The sequence below is a fragment of the Cynara cardunculus genome (genome assembly GCF_001531365.2).
Source record: "Cynara cardunculus var. scolymus isolate 2C chromosome LG 3, CcrdV1, whole genome shotgun sequence".
NCBI classification, from domain to species: domain Eukaryota; kingdom Viridiplantae; phylum Streptophyta; class Magnoliopsida; order Asterales; family Asteraceae; genus Cynara; species Cynara cardunculus.
In genome coordinates this window covers 39,070,425-39,085,355 of record NC_037530.1, presented here as the reverse complement: position 1 = coordinate 39,085,355, position 14,931 = coordinate 39,070,425, and the positions used below count along the sequence as shown (strand labels likewise).

The 14,931-nt window shown below is 37.4% G+C and overlaps 2 protein-coding genes across 4 annotated transcripts; both read left to right on the top strand.

The window, feature by feature from the left end:
- Window positions 1–639: 639 nt before the first annotated feature.
- On the top strand, window positions 640–10,977 carry LOC112510046 (ABC transporter C family member 8-like). 3 transcript variants are annotated; one of them, XM_025115307.1, is made up of 13 exons: window positions 646–743; window positions 1,963–2,893; window positions 2,969–3,289; window positions 3,366–3,452; window positions 3,554–4,138; window positions 4,390–4,554; window positions 4,845–5,013; window positions 5,116–5,139; window positions 5,574–5,788; window positions 6,515–6,820; window positions 7,717–7,780; window positions 8,588–8,827; window positions 10,851–10,977. In XM_025115307.1, the coding sequence occupies exons 2-13, from the start codon at window positions 1,970–1,972 to the stop codon at window positions 10,973–10,975; spliced, it is 3,225 nt and encodes a 1,074-aa protein (XP_024971075.1). In that variant the 5' UTR covers window positions 646–743; window positions 1,963–1,969; the 3' UTR covers window positions 10,976–10,977. The 3 variants fall into 3 exon arrangements, 2 of the variants coding, with proteins under 2 accessions (XP_024971075.1, XP_024971074.1); XM_025115306.1 differs by having other exon boundaries at window positions 4,845–5,139; XR_003068877.1 differs by lacking the exons at window positions 1,963–2,893; window positions 2,969–3,289; window positions 3,366–3,452; ... (7 more) ...; window positions 8,588–8,827; window positions 10,851–10,977 and adding an exon at window positions 934–1,039 and having other exon boundaries at window positions 640–743.
- Window positions 10,978–13,331: 2,354 nt separating this feature from the next.
- LOC112510177 (serine acetyltransferase 5-like) lies at window positions 13,332–14,496 on the top strand. Its single transcript, XM_025115500.1, has one exon. The coding sequence runs from the start codon at window positions 13,351–13,353 to the stop codon at window positions 14,200–14,202; it is 852 nt and encodes a 283-aa protein (XP_024971268.1). The 5' UTR covers window positions 13,332–13,350; the 3' UTR covers window positions 14,203–14,496.
- Window positions 14,497–14,931: the final 435 nt, after the last annotated feature.

Here is a 14,931-nt window from a genome sequence, read left to right as displayed (position 1 = left end):
GTTGGTTGGTGAGAAGCATTTATTATGGTTATCCTAATTTGAAAACACATACATGTGTTTCGCTAGACCTCGGGGACCAAACAGAGATGGTAACGGGGTCGGGAATAATGGGGATACTACAATCCCGATCCCCATTCCCGATACCCATTCTCGTCGGGAACAAGTTTTCTTCCTCGTCCCCGTCCTTATCGGAGGTCGAGGATCCCTATCAGGGAATCAGAGATTTTTCCTTGTTTACATAATTCTTATAATTTTATACATAAACAAATAAACTTATATCCTATACATTAAAACTTGCTAATAAATAATCGGGTTCGGGTTTTAGGGGTATCCTCATCTCCAGTATGATTTCCGATTAACAGTATTATTTCCTCACATGGATATCTTAATCTAAAATTAGTTTTTATGTATTGTGGTTTATTAGAAGAAATAGTTGATAATCGGGTACTTAAATGTTTAAAACTTTACATCTTAGATACCAAAACAAAAATTTTAAAAATATGCTATCCAGAATAAATGATAGTTTGATACGAATTTAATTCACTGCCAATTCGATATGTAAAATTGCCACCTAATATGATGGAGGTGGAGAAGATATAGATGCCTATAAGTACCCACACGTATACTGAACCATATTAAACACGCCGAGCTGTAGATGGTGGTCAATAATGGAGACGATCGTTCTAATTTGATCACACACAGTGGTTCTTTAACATCAATGGCGTCTCCGAGGAGTTTACTCGGTAATTGTTAATGTTTCATGTGTATTTATTGTCTGCTACATCAAGTTGATGCTAACGTTATTTAGTTTTTCGAGAGTTGCGCGTTTGTCCATCATTTTCCTTCGTTAGAGGTTTTCACTGGCACAATTTGAAGCTATATATATATATATATATATATATATATATATGTACACTAAATGTTTCTATATAGTGGTATATTTGCAGGAGGATGCATTTGTGAGGATGAATGTGAGCTAGTTTCACCACACACTCAAAGGAGCATCTTAGATTTGTTGAATTTACTGTTTGTTATTGTCTTCTATCTGTTCTTATTAGTTGTTTACCTCAAGAGATATGGCATAAGTGAGAATAGGTACAGGAGAATCGGCTGGTTTTATGTGTTAGTTGCAATCTGTTGTTTTCTCACTGGCGGTGCCTATATCGTCGAATGTCTTTGGGAAGTGATAACGAGAACCAGAAACTTTGATTGTTCGAATTGGGTGATGAACATTGGTAGAGCAGTTATATGGCTATCTTTGACAATTTCAGTGCTCATAGAAAGATCAAAAGCTGTCAATCTTTTAGTTTCTGTTTGGTGGATGTTACTATTTTTGTTCATATCCACGATAGAAATTGAAATTTTGGTAGAGAAACACATCTTATTCTTGGAATTTGTCGAATGGATTGTTAGTTTCTTGCTCTTCTTATGTGCTCTAAGAAATGGCAAAGGATTTGTCGGTCAACAGGCACCAGAGATCTTATTAGATCCTTTGTTGGCCAAAGGAACCCAGAAAGGGGACAAAAGCCAAATTAAAGAGCCTAAATTTTTCAGCAAATTGGTATTTTCTTGGGTAAACCCTTTAATTTCCTTAGGTTATACAAAACCATTATCTCTTGAAGACATTCCCTCTCTAGAACCTAAAGACAAAGCTAATGTTGCCTATCACAAATTCATAATGGCATGGGACTCACTTCAAAGGGAGAAGACCGCAAACGATGCTAACCTGGTTGGCAGGGCTTTAAAAAGTGTCTATTGTAAAGAAATGGTATTGGTAGGAATTTATGCCTCGGTTAGGACTATTGCCGTCATAGTTGGTCCATTGTTACTCTATGCATTTGTTAATTACTCCAATCGTGATATAGAAAATGTACCATACGGACTCCTATTAGTAGGATGCTTGATTGCAGTCAAGGTGTTTGAATCTTTATCTCAAAGACATTTTTTCTTTAATGCAAAAAGAACGGGTATGCGGATGAGATCGGCTTTAATGGTGGCAGTATACAAGAAACAACTCAAGCTTTCTAGTTTAGGGAGAAGAAGACATTCCACAGGGGAGATTGTAAACTACATCGCTATTGATGCTTACAGAATGGGTGAATTCCCTATGTGGGTTCATGTGGCTTGGACTTCTTTCCTTCAACTCTTTCTAGCCATTGCTGTTTTGTTCTTTATAGTAGGAGTTGGTGTTCTCCCCGGGTTAGTCCCTCTCCTTTTGTGTGGGCTTCTCAATGTGCCATTTGCAATAATGCTTCAGAAATGTCAATTAGAATTTATGAGCGCCCAAGACAAGAGACTGAGGTCAACTTCTGAGATCCTAAACAATATGAAGATCATCAAATTACTGTCATGGGAAGAGAAGTTCAAGGATTTCGTCGAGTCTTGTAGAGAAAACGAATTCAAATGGCTGCGTGAATCTCAGTATAAAAAGGCTTACGGCTCGGTTTTGTATTGGATGTCACCGACTATCATTTCTTCAGTCATCCTTTTCGGGTGTGCATTTTTCAACAGTGCTCCTTTAAATGCTGCAACTATTTTCACCATTTTGGCAACCTTACGAACAATGTCCGAGCCAGTCAAATACTTTCCGCAGGCTCTTTCAATGTTAATCCAGACCAAAGTCTCCTTTGACAGGATCAATTCATTTCTGGTTGAGAATGAACTTAAAAATAAGGGGGTGAGGGAAAATCAAGAACAAAAACATTCAGGTATCTGTGTCAGAATACAGCATGGCAATTTCAGTTGGGATCCAGAATCACCCTTTTTGACTCTTAGAAACATAAATATCGAACTTATTAAAGGACAGAAAGTCGTGGTTTGTGGACCAGTTGGTGCTGGAAAATCGTCACTATTGCATGCCATACTCCAAGAAATAACCAGCACTTCAGGAACTGTGAGTCCACAACATTTTTTCTAATTTGGCAATTGTATGTAAATTTCTAAAGCTTACTGCTATTGCTTGCATCAGGTGGACGTTTTTGGATCAATTGCTTATGTTAGTCAAGCTTCCTGGATTCAAAGTGGGACAGTTCGGGATAACATACTCTATGGAAAGCCAATGGACCCAATCAGATATGCAAATGCCATAAAATCTTGTGCTCTGGACATGGATCTCAATGATTTTAACCATGGTGATCTAACAGAAATAGGCCAAAGGGGACTCAATATGAGCGGTGGTCAGAAGCAGAGGATTCAACTTGCCCGGGCAGTCTACAACAATGCGGATATATATCTTCTTGATGACCCTTTCAGTGCCGTAGATGCACACACAGCAGCAACTCTCTTTAATGTTAGATTTTCTCATTGTGATTAGTTTGCATTTGGTTTCTCTTTTTGGTCATTACATGTGAATTATTTGGCTTCAGGATTGTGTTATGACTGCTTTAAGGATGAAGACAATCATTCTTGTCACTCATCAAGTGGAGTTTCTCTCAAAGGTTGACAATATTCTGGTAACGAGAGGGTAATCAAAGTTCTTTTTAGAACATTTTTAATCATGAGATTCTAGAATAGTTTAATTGTTGTCTTATCTTTTTACTGTTATTGATTAAAGGTGATGGAAGATGGACACATTACTCAATCAGGAATATACAAGGACCTCATAATGGCAGACACAGGTTTTGAGCAACTTGTGAATGCTCACAAAAATGTGATGACAGATTTGGAGTCTTCATCTTATGAAAATAAACGCAATGTAAAAGAAACAAATAGTTTGAACTTCAGGAATGAAATTAGTGAGGAAATATCTAAGTCAACTGTACAGTTGACTGAGGAAGAAGAGAAGCCAATTGGTGATGTTGGGTGGAAGCCTTTTTCAGATTATATTGTTATCTCGGAAGGTAGACGCTTCTTCTTCTTGAGTCTGCTAACTCAGATTGGTTTTTCTGCTCTTCAGGCTGCAGCCAGTTATTGGCTAGCTTTTGCTGTTAAGATTCCTACAATCAGTAATGTCATGTTAATTGGTGTTTACACATTGATTTCAACCACAAGTGTCTTTTTTGTTTTAATGAGATCTTTATCCACCACCCTTCTGGGATTAAAAGCATCTGAAGCCTTCTTCTCAAAGTTCACCAAGTCAATTTTCAGTGCACCTATGCTATTCTTCGACTCTACACCTGTTGGCCGGATTCTAACACGAGTAAGTTCTTTTTCTTTAGCATTGCCCAAACAGCAACAAAGAGACGATCATATAACTTTTGAGGAAGCCACAAATCCCATCATTTGTAACACCCCCAGGCCCAAAGCAAAAAACTGGCCCAATAACTTCGGATCCAACTTATGGTGGAAGTTATTGGTAGCTCACAACTTGAGGCTTATAAGGAACTCACAAAACCCATTTTCTATCCATGTGGGACGAGTTGTTACAATATCTAAACGTACTCTCTGCAGGCTTCAACAGATTTGAGTGTATTGGATTTTGACATACCCCTCTCGTTTGCTTTTGTGGTGACTTCTGGTATCGAATTGCTCACAATACTCGCCGTTATGGCATCAGTAACATGGCAAGTCCTCATTGTTGGCATCTTCGCTACAATAGCTACAAAATATTTCCAGGTGAATTTAGCTCTATACTTTTGCTCTACACCAAAAGGAAAAACAAAATACACATTAATATTTGACCCTCTGACCCGCAAGGGTTTATGGCGTAGTGGTTGAGGTCGGTGGAAAATCCCATCTGCCCAGGTTCGATTCCAGGCCTACACAACAATTGTGGCCACTGAGTTTATCAGGGCTGATTTCTTGCGGTCACAATTTGCCGCGGTTAGTCCAAGCATAGCCTAGGACACCCTTCCAATACACACACACACATATATATATATTTGACCCTCTTGCTGCATGCACAGGGGTATTATCAACCATCCGCAAAGGAACTTATCAGAATCAATGGAATAACAAAAGCACCCGTGGCAAATTATGCATCTGAAACATCACTTGGAGTGACTACAATAAGAGCGTTTAAAATGGAGGACAAGTTCTTCAAGAATTACCTAAAGCTAGTAGATGTTGATGCAAGTACGTTCATTTTTACAAACGCAACCTTGGAGTGGCTGGTTTTGAGAGCAGAAGCACTTCAAAACCTGACACTATTTACCGCTGCTTTTTTCCTGGTTTTAGTTCCAAAGGGTTATATTCCTCCAGGTATGCATGTTCTCGTTTCCTACATGAGTTTTGTCATAGGTTTCTGTTAGAATATGTGGAACTCCTAGATCACTCTCCAAGAGAGCCGTTGAGGAGAACAAGGAGGCTCCAACACATATACAGGAGAAATGGTCCAGGTCTAGCCAATGTGAGACTCTGACATGCCCCCCTCCAAACGAGGTTAGATGGACACAAATTTTCCTAGGATGTTGAGAGGGGGTTAGCCTGAGTGTCAAGTCCCTAGAGTGGCAGACTTTGGCTCTGATACCATGTTAGAATATGTGGAACCCCCAGATCACTCTCCAAAAGAGCCCTTGAGGAGAAAGGGGTGGTTCCAACATATATACAAGAGAAAATTGATCTAGGTGTGGCCGATGTGGGACTCCCAGAGTTTCAAACGTAAAGTTAACTGATCAATATTGATACTTCTGCAGGGATAGTTGGGCTTTCCCTTTCATATGCCCTGGCGTTGACAGGCGCCCATGTGTTCTTGACACGATGGTCTTGTAGCCTAGCCAATGGCATCATTTCAATAGAACGGATCAAACAATATATGTACATTCCACCCGAGCCTCCAGCAGTTGTGGAGAACAACATGCCTCCTTCTTCTTGGCCTTCAAAGGGTAGAATTGAGCTCCACAATGTCAAGGTGAGCCTACTATTTCAGCTCACTTGCACAAAGGGTGCATTTGGTATCCGGACAGAATAGGACAAAACAATTGTTCAGCGTTTGGTAAGACAAAACTGGACATGACAGAACAGATAAAATGTCCAATTTATACCCAATGAATTGTTTATATATTTTGATTAATTTAAGTAGTTTACTAAGTTATAATAAAATAAATATTTTTTACGATAAAATATATCATTACAAAGTTTTCATCAACACAATTAAAATGACACCAAAATAAAAGGTTCATATAGTTTCCAATTTTTATTTTATACTTTTTCTATATTATTTTTTATTATTAATATTTAATAAATTACGTAAATCATTCAAAATATATAATATAAAAATAATATTCTGAGAACTGTAAAATGATAGTTTAAAGAGTATAGAATACAAAATAAAATAAAATTTAAAGAATGAATAATGTAAAGGGGCCGGGGCCGTATTTGATGTTTTAGAAAAGAATTTAGGTTTTATTTTGAGGTTATATTGGTAATATAGGTCTGTTCCACTTTGTTCCATAGGGTGGGGGTGGAACAAGCCTATTCCAATCTATTTCACATAAAAGTCCTACCAAACGTGGAACAATGATCCATGTTCTGTTCTGTTATGTCTTATCTAGCGTACCAAACGCACCCAAAAGGAACAAGATGTTTAATAGAAATGCCCCATATTTGTTAACAAACAATCTTCTCTATATTACAGATTAGGTACCGTCCGAATGCTCCACTAGTTCTCAAGGGAATCACTTGCACATTCAAAGAAGGGACTCGAGTGGGCATTGTTGGAAGGACAGGAAGTGGCAAAACAACGCTTATAACTGCCCTTTTCCGTCTTGTAGAACCTAATAGTGGAAGAATTCTTATAGATGGTCTGGACATCTGCTCCATAGGCCTGAAGGACCTCCGGATGAAGCTAAGTGTCATCCCTCAAGAGCCAACCCTTTTTAAGGGTAGCATACGAACAAACTTGGATCCTCTAGGACTTCACTCTGATCATGAAATATGGAAGGTATGACAAATTTAGTAATAATTAGCGCTTGTTTGTTAGCATCTTATAGAGCTTAATGAGACTCACAGCTTATTCGGTCAGCTATACGTGACTGTTTGGTAGTGGCTTAATAATATAGAAAGTGACTTATTCAATAAGATTATAGAGAGGAGCTTTATGAAAAAAGCCGAAGTTTTTCTCCAAACCGTCATTCCCAATCAAAAACATGCTTATTCAATCTATGAAAAAGCTCTCCCAAACAAAAACCTTCCCAATCAATACACACAGATTAATCCACAATGACAACTTTATCCATGGACGGACCCAATGTAGAGCATACGGTGGCCGTGCCACAGTATTGTTCGTCGTAGTGTAAAAAAATTTAGGGTCGTGAAAAGTGCCACCGTAGTATTTTGTTGTGTGTCACTATATATATATGTTGAAACTATAATAAGGGCACAAATTTCCCTTGGTAGAGTTGGTTTGCAAGGCATTTTTTTCACCCCAGACCTGAGTTCGAATCCCTTTAGTGTTATTTTTTTAGCTTTTATTTCAAATTTATTATGTTTCCGGAAAAAATTGCAATAAGAGACTTGAACACATGATCTCACATATGAAAATCAATGAACTAACCAAAAGACCAATGATGATTTTGTGAAAAATATCCATATATTTGTTTCTTATAGTCAAATTGTGCCACCTTTTGAAAAAGATTATGGGTCCGTCCTTGGCTTTATCCTATAGGACTTAATGGAAAACCAACCAAACTGCCCCTTACTCTCCACCCCAACAATTAAGCCCTATATTTGTTCATAAATGATCTTAATCCCTATGATAGTAAAATTTTCTGTGCATCTTCATTTTGCTAGAGAGTATGTATTGCTCTATAAATCCTTAAAGTTGTCTGATTCTTGCAGGCATTAGAGAAATGCCAGCTAAAGGGTACCATTAACAGTCTTCCAAACTGTTTAGATTTTCCTGGTGAGGCTAATATTACAAAATCTGTAGCTAAATTCTAATGAAGAATTTCTGAGACTCCTTAATGGTTCGTTTGGTATCCAGAAAGGATAGAACATGACAAAACAGTTGTTCTGCGTTTGGTAAGATATAACTGGACATGATATAACAGATAAAATGACCAATTTATCTCTAATGATTGTTTATATCTTTTATATATTTTGGTTAATTTATTAAATTATAATAAAACAAATATTTTTATAATAAAATATATCTTTAGAAAGTTTTCGTCAAAACGATTAATAATGGCACCAAAATAAAAAGTTTATGTGGTTTCCAAATTTTATTTTATATATTTTCCATATTATTTTATTATTAGTAATATTTAACAGATTACACAAACTAACCAAAATATAGAAAGCATATAAAAATAATATTTTGAGGACAATTTAGTGGAAGTATAAAAAACATAAAATACGATAAACAAAATTTAAAGAATGAATAAAAAGTAAAGAGAGGCGTATTTGATGTTTTTGAAGATAATTAAGTTTTATTTTGAGGTTATATCGGTAAAATACAGGTCTGTTCCATCCTATTCCAACGGGTGGGGGTGGGGGTGGGGGTGGAACACGTCTATTCACTTTATTCCAAGTTGTTCCTATTTGTTCTATATAAAAATCCTGTCAAACATGGAACAGTGATCCCTGTTCTGTTCTGTCCTATCATGTCCTGTATATCAAACGCACCCTAATCAAACTACAAACACATTAAAATGTAGATACTACTTCCAAGTTTAGCCTTGAGATCTTTCTGTTCTCTCTTTTACAACAGTGAGTGACGAAGGGGAAAATTGGAGTATGGGTGAACGACAACTTTTTTGTCTCGGAAGAGTGTTGCTCAGACGAAACAAGATCCTAGTTCTTGATGAAGCAACTGCATCCATTGATTCATACACAGATGCCACTCTACAAAGGATTATAAGGCAAGAGTTCTCAAGCTGCACGGTTGTAACAGTAGCTCATCGAATTCCAACCGTCATAGACAGTGATATGGTCATGGTCCTCTCTTCCGGTATGTTCTTCTTGTCCAATATGCAAACCAGTCGTATGATACTTCTATTTCAATTTAGCGAATTTGCTTCCCAAAGTCGTTGTTCTGGTTTGCGTAGGACTATATGGGCCTGTTTGTTATCAGCTTAATGAGCTTAACGAGACTCACAGCTTATTCGGTTAGCTATACATGACTATTTGGTAGTGGGTTAATGATATAGAAAGTGAGTGATTGAGTAACCTATACGAAAACACTCTCCTTCCATCTATTAACCAATGATTTACCAAGTAAACTAAAGGATAAAGGGTTTGTTTGTTAGCAGCTTAATAGGACTCGCAACTTATTGGGTAAGCTATACATGACTGTTTGGTAGTGGCTTAATGACATATAGAAAGTGGCTCATTCAATAAGCTTCTATGGGAGACCTTATGCAGAAAGTCATGTTTTTTCCAAACCTATTTCTCCCAATAAAATAACACGATTGTTCCATCTATAAAAAACCCTCACAAACAAAAATCTTCTCAATCTCTACATACATATTAATCTACACATACATCTTTATCCATACAAAACTTAATGGAAAACTAACCAAACAACCCCAATATCATATGTAGGGATGGTGATTTGGCCCGACCCGGTGGGGAACCCGGTTCACCCGACCCGGACGGGGACGGGGATTCCCCGCTAAAACGGGTACCGGGGCCGGGGCCGGGGATCCCCGGTAGAGGCAAACCGGGGACGGGGCCGGGGCCGGGTATTGTATCCCCCGACCCGCCCCGTACCCGGTATATATATAAATATTAAACATTTTTATTATTTGGGCTTATAWGTGATATATATAATTGGGCTTAGATTTATTATGGACTTGGGCTTTTACAATTTTATTGGATTATTGTTAATTTTACAATTTTATTATTTTTATTAGGTAAGACTAGATATGATGTAATTAACTAATTATGTTGTTATGTTGATCATGCTTAGAAAAAACTTATTAATTTTAAATTGACCGGGTGTTGACCGGGTGTTGACCGGGGGTTGACCGGGGGTTGACCGGAGGTTGACCGGGGGTTGACCGGGGTTGACCGAAAGTTGACCGGGGCCGGGGCCGGGGCCGGGGCCGGGGACTATTTATATAAACCGGGGCCGGGGCCGGGGATTGCAAACCCCGCCCCGTTGCCATCCCTAATCATATGCCTAAATCGTCTCGACAACCCTCGAGACTAGGTATCCTCTTAACCAATGGTTTACCAAGTAAACTAAAGGATTAAGACCTGGTAAACCTGCGGTAAATCCTAACATTCCCTCCCATAAGCTTATTATGGAACCAAGTTAGTTTAAACTTCAATCTTCTGATTCCCAACTAATATTTGAATTTCATGAATGCTCCAACTTGAAGGGGTTTTGTCATCATTGTTCTCTGGTGTTACGCTAAAGGTGTGCCTGTTAGCAACTTGATGAGCTTAATGGGACTCGCAGCTTATTCGGTCAGCTATACATGACTGTTTGGTAGTGGCTTAATGATATAGAAAGTGACTTATTCAGTAAGCTTCTAGGGAAAAGCTTTATGCATAAAGTCAAGTCTTTTCCAAACTTGCCCCTCCCAGTTAAAGAACACGCTCTATCCATCTATGAAAAACCTCTTCCAAACAAAAATCTTCTCAATCTATATAGATAGATTAATCAACATAGACAACTTTATCCATATAAGACTTAATAAAAAACCAAACAAACAAGTACTCTGACATTGTACTTCCTTTGATAGATGAAGTTCCTTTCTGCTCCATGTGTAACTTCAATGCTGAGGAAGTACTTCATAAAATAAAATAAAAAATTCAGATTTATTAAGTTTATGAAAAAAAAAAACTGCAATAAAAGACTTGAACACATGACCTCACATGAAAAACAATAGACTAATCAATGATGATTTTGTGAAAAAAAATTTATATATTTGTTTCTTATAGTCAAATAGTGCCACAACTTGAAAAAATTTCTAGGTCGGCCTCTGATCCTAGTCCAATTCTAACCGGGTTTATTATGTGCATAGGTGAAATGATGGAATACGATGAGCCCTCCAAGCTAATGAAGAGGGATTCTTATTTCTCCGAGCTTGTTATGGAGTATTGGTCCAGTTGCAGGGGTAACTCTGCTCCAAGTTGCAAAGATTTTTAACACGAAAATAACACTGAACCTTCATAGCAAAGCACTATGAAGGTAAAACCTTCACAAAGTTTTTGCTATGGAGGTTCGGTGTTTTTTGTACTTTCACAATGTTTTGCTGTGAAGGTTCAGTGTTATTTTGTGGTCTCACGAAAACATGTTGGTCTAATGTGAACCCAACCCAATAACATATTGTCATTATTTGTTATATATACACACACACATGTGGGATCACATAAGAAATTTTCATTCTCGTGAGAAATAGTGAAGGTACCGTTATATTGTGTGAATGTTTTGCTATATTTTATCCTATTGAAAAGTCACCGCAAAAACGGTAACCTTCACATGCCTTCATAAAATGTAAAGTTATATTCATAGGTTTCACAAAAAGTTAACACTATATTAAGTAAAAGTTTACATTTCTTACACTTCTCACATAAATGAGTATTTTTCATGTAAACCCAAACATTTATACATATATGTACTTATACAGGGGTGGACCCACATCGAATGATACGACTGCTTCATGGTTCTGTCGTAAGAGAAAAATTTACGTTTCTAAAGGGTGCCATCATATTGTTTTGTTAGGTGCCACGATATCATTTTTGAAACTGAAATGTTAACACCATATTTTAATGGCTAAGATGGTAAATGCTACTGTCGGTGCACAAAAGTCGAAAGGCCCAGGTTCGAGTCCATAGTTGACAATTTTGTCGTTTTTTATAAACCTCTCGTGTTTGTAAGAATATATATAGGTCAGACTTGAACATGAGTTTTTTCTATGGAACGGCAAGGAACCAACCAACAAATCTATACTAATATCGGAAAAGAAAATCTATATTTTTTTAGGTACCAAAGTGGAAGTTCTGAAAGTACGTTACCTAAAATATGAATCAAGTTAAATTACGTTACTTTTTCATGCAATTTACCCTAATAAAAATGACATATTTTCTTTCCTTTCTCTCATGTTTAAGAATGTGAAAATTCATTTCATTTCTTTTCCTTTTCTTCCCTTTTGAAAACACAAATAAAAAATAATCTCTCCCTTATTTTTTTCTTCCATTCTTTTATTTTATTCTCCTTAAATTCGAGAACACAATGTAAAAATTTTATGTACCAATTGTAATTTGTGAGTACACGGTAATGGAGAAAAAAATCTTAGTACAGTACCAAGTCCCCAGTAAATAGGAACGTTGATGAATGGAAAATTTACATAAATGGCCAAAACTAATAGGTGGTTTCGCTTCTTAATCATTTTCTAACCAAATTCACTTTTTATGCAATGCTTAAGCAGAAGGCTTACGCATACACGTTAGGATTGGTTTTCAGCAAAAAGAAAATGAATCCTTATGCATATGCGTAAGCTTTCTGAATCCTTACGCATATGCCTAAGGCTTCTGCGTAAAGATTTCTTTTTTTTTTATCTTTCTAAAAATCAATCCTTATATATATATATGGAATGGTTCAAACGGGAACACCTTCATTTTACGAGAACACAAGAACACCCTTTTATTATAGACAATCACATGTGATACTATTATTTCATCAGATATGATACACATATGATACTAAATCAGAGACGCGGACGATTTTCGATGTGATATTGGTTGAGGGCCAAGTCGTCCTTACACCACTAAGCCCCCTCAAATGTGATAAGGGTGTTGTTGATATGGTACTATGATCCATCAAGACCATCACTTGTGATGCTAAATCATAGACGCATACCACCTTTGGCGCAGACTAAGTCATAAAACAAGTCGTCCGCACATCACTGGGTCCCCTCACGCATATTATCACATGTAATAAGAGTGTTCTCTCGTTCTCATAAAATGAATGTGTTTCGTTTGAACCTACACCTATATATATATATATATATATATATATATATTGTATATATATATATATATTGTATATATATATATATATATATATATTGTATATATATATATATATATATATATTGTATATATATCTAGAGGTGTGTTATTATACAACCTCTACCATTTGTACAACCAATACAACCCAATCTCAACCGTCCATTTAATTTGATGAATATGTAATTTCATAGAAGTTTTGATTGTTTCCTAATATAAAGTATTGATCATAATTAATGAATCATATTCATTTTCCATAAATATTTAAATTATTGGGTTGCATTGGTTGTACAAATGCGATAGGTTGTATTTGAAATAAACCCTATATATCTATATATATATTGTATATATATCTATATATATGTGTGTGTAATAAATGGCACTTTAGTAAAAGAAATACAATACTGGATTTGTGGCCTATATTTTTTTCCGCAACTCCCATCTAATTTAGGCCACGCCCACCCACCCACCCACCCACTTCCTAACCCACCCCACGCCGCATCGATTTCGACGATGTCATCATCTCCGCAAACCACCGCCAATGGTGGCGCTACCGCCGGAGAAACCGAAGGCGATTGGGTCTGGAACGAAATCAAAGCCGCCGCCCGCCGCGATGCAGAATCTGAACCAGCTCTCGCCAGTTATCTCTACTCCACCATCATCTCTCACTCATCTCTCACTCGATCTCTCTCTTTCCATTTAGGTAACAAACTCTGCTCCTCCACTCTCCTCTCTACTCTCCTCTACGACCTCTTCCTCAACACCTTCTCCTCCGACTCCTCCCTCCTCTCCGCCACCGTCGCCGATCTACGAGCCGCCCGTCAACGCGACCCTGCCTGCATCTCCTTCGCTCACTGTCTCCTAAACTACAAAGGCTTCTTAGCGATCCAAGCACATCGCGTCGCTCATCGCCTTTGGGCTTTGAATCGGAAGCCTATAGCACTTGCGTTGCACTCGCGTGTAGCGGATGTTTTCTCGGTGGATATTCATCCTGCCGCTAGGGTCGGGAAAGGAATTCTGTTGGATCACGCTACCGGAGTGGTGATTGGGGAGACGGCTGTGGTTGGGAATAATGTTTCGATTTTGCATCACGTGACGTTAGGCGGCACCGGTAAGGTCGGCGGAGATCGGCATCCGAAGATTGGAGATGGAGTTTTGATCGGTGCCGGTGCGACGGTGTTGGGGAATGTGAAGATTGGGGAAGGGGCGAAGATTGGGGCGGGGTCGTTGGTGATGATTGATGTTCCGCCGCGGACGACGGCGGTGGGAAATCCGGCGAGATTGGTTGGTGGAGAAGAGAAGCCGAAGGTGCACGAAGATGTACCTGGAGAAACCATGGATCATACGTTCATCTATGTGATTTGAGGAGGAAGATTGTGATTAGGGTTTTGATTTTAAGTGTAATGAAGGATTAGTGTTGGTATAATTGTGATTAGGGTTTTGATTATTGGTGGCTAAAGTTCACCGGAATCATCAACTCTGGCTGCGAAACCGACTCTAAATCGGAGCCGAGCCGACCCGAGCTGAGTTTGAGTCTACGTACTCGAGCTGCATACTTGAATCAAAGTACAACTAATTTTGTTTTGGTTTTATTTGGTTCTTTATTTGCCAATTTTTTTTAATTGAATTTATTATTATCATGAGTTTATGTAAAAGGTTAAATGCATGAAACAGTAATCTGTTTTCATAAATTTATTTATTATAGTATTTTATTTTTATTTTTTTTATTATAGTAATATATATTTAAATTATTTTTTATTAAGGTATCGTACTTTAAAAAATTTATCATTATAGCAATGGATAATCTGTTGCTTTTTAAACCGGTTAATCTCTTACTTTTATTTGCTTCATTGGCTTCAATTAATTGATGTAAGTGACACATCATTTTAATAACATGACGAAAATAAAAATAATAAAGAACTGGTTTCTAGGGGTACTTAAAAACCTGATCAATTTGATCAATTCAATCCAACCCAACATGAAATAACTTAACCCAAAGCAACTCAATGTCTAATTGAGTTGTAAAATTTTCAAACTGTAGATATTGGATTGAAATAGAGTTACTATTATTTGAACACAACTCAACCCGATGAA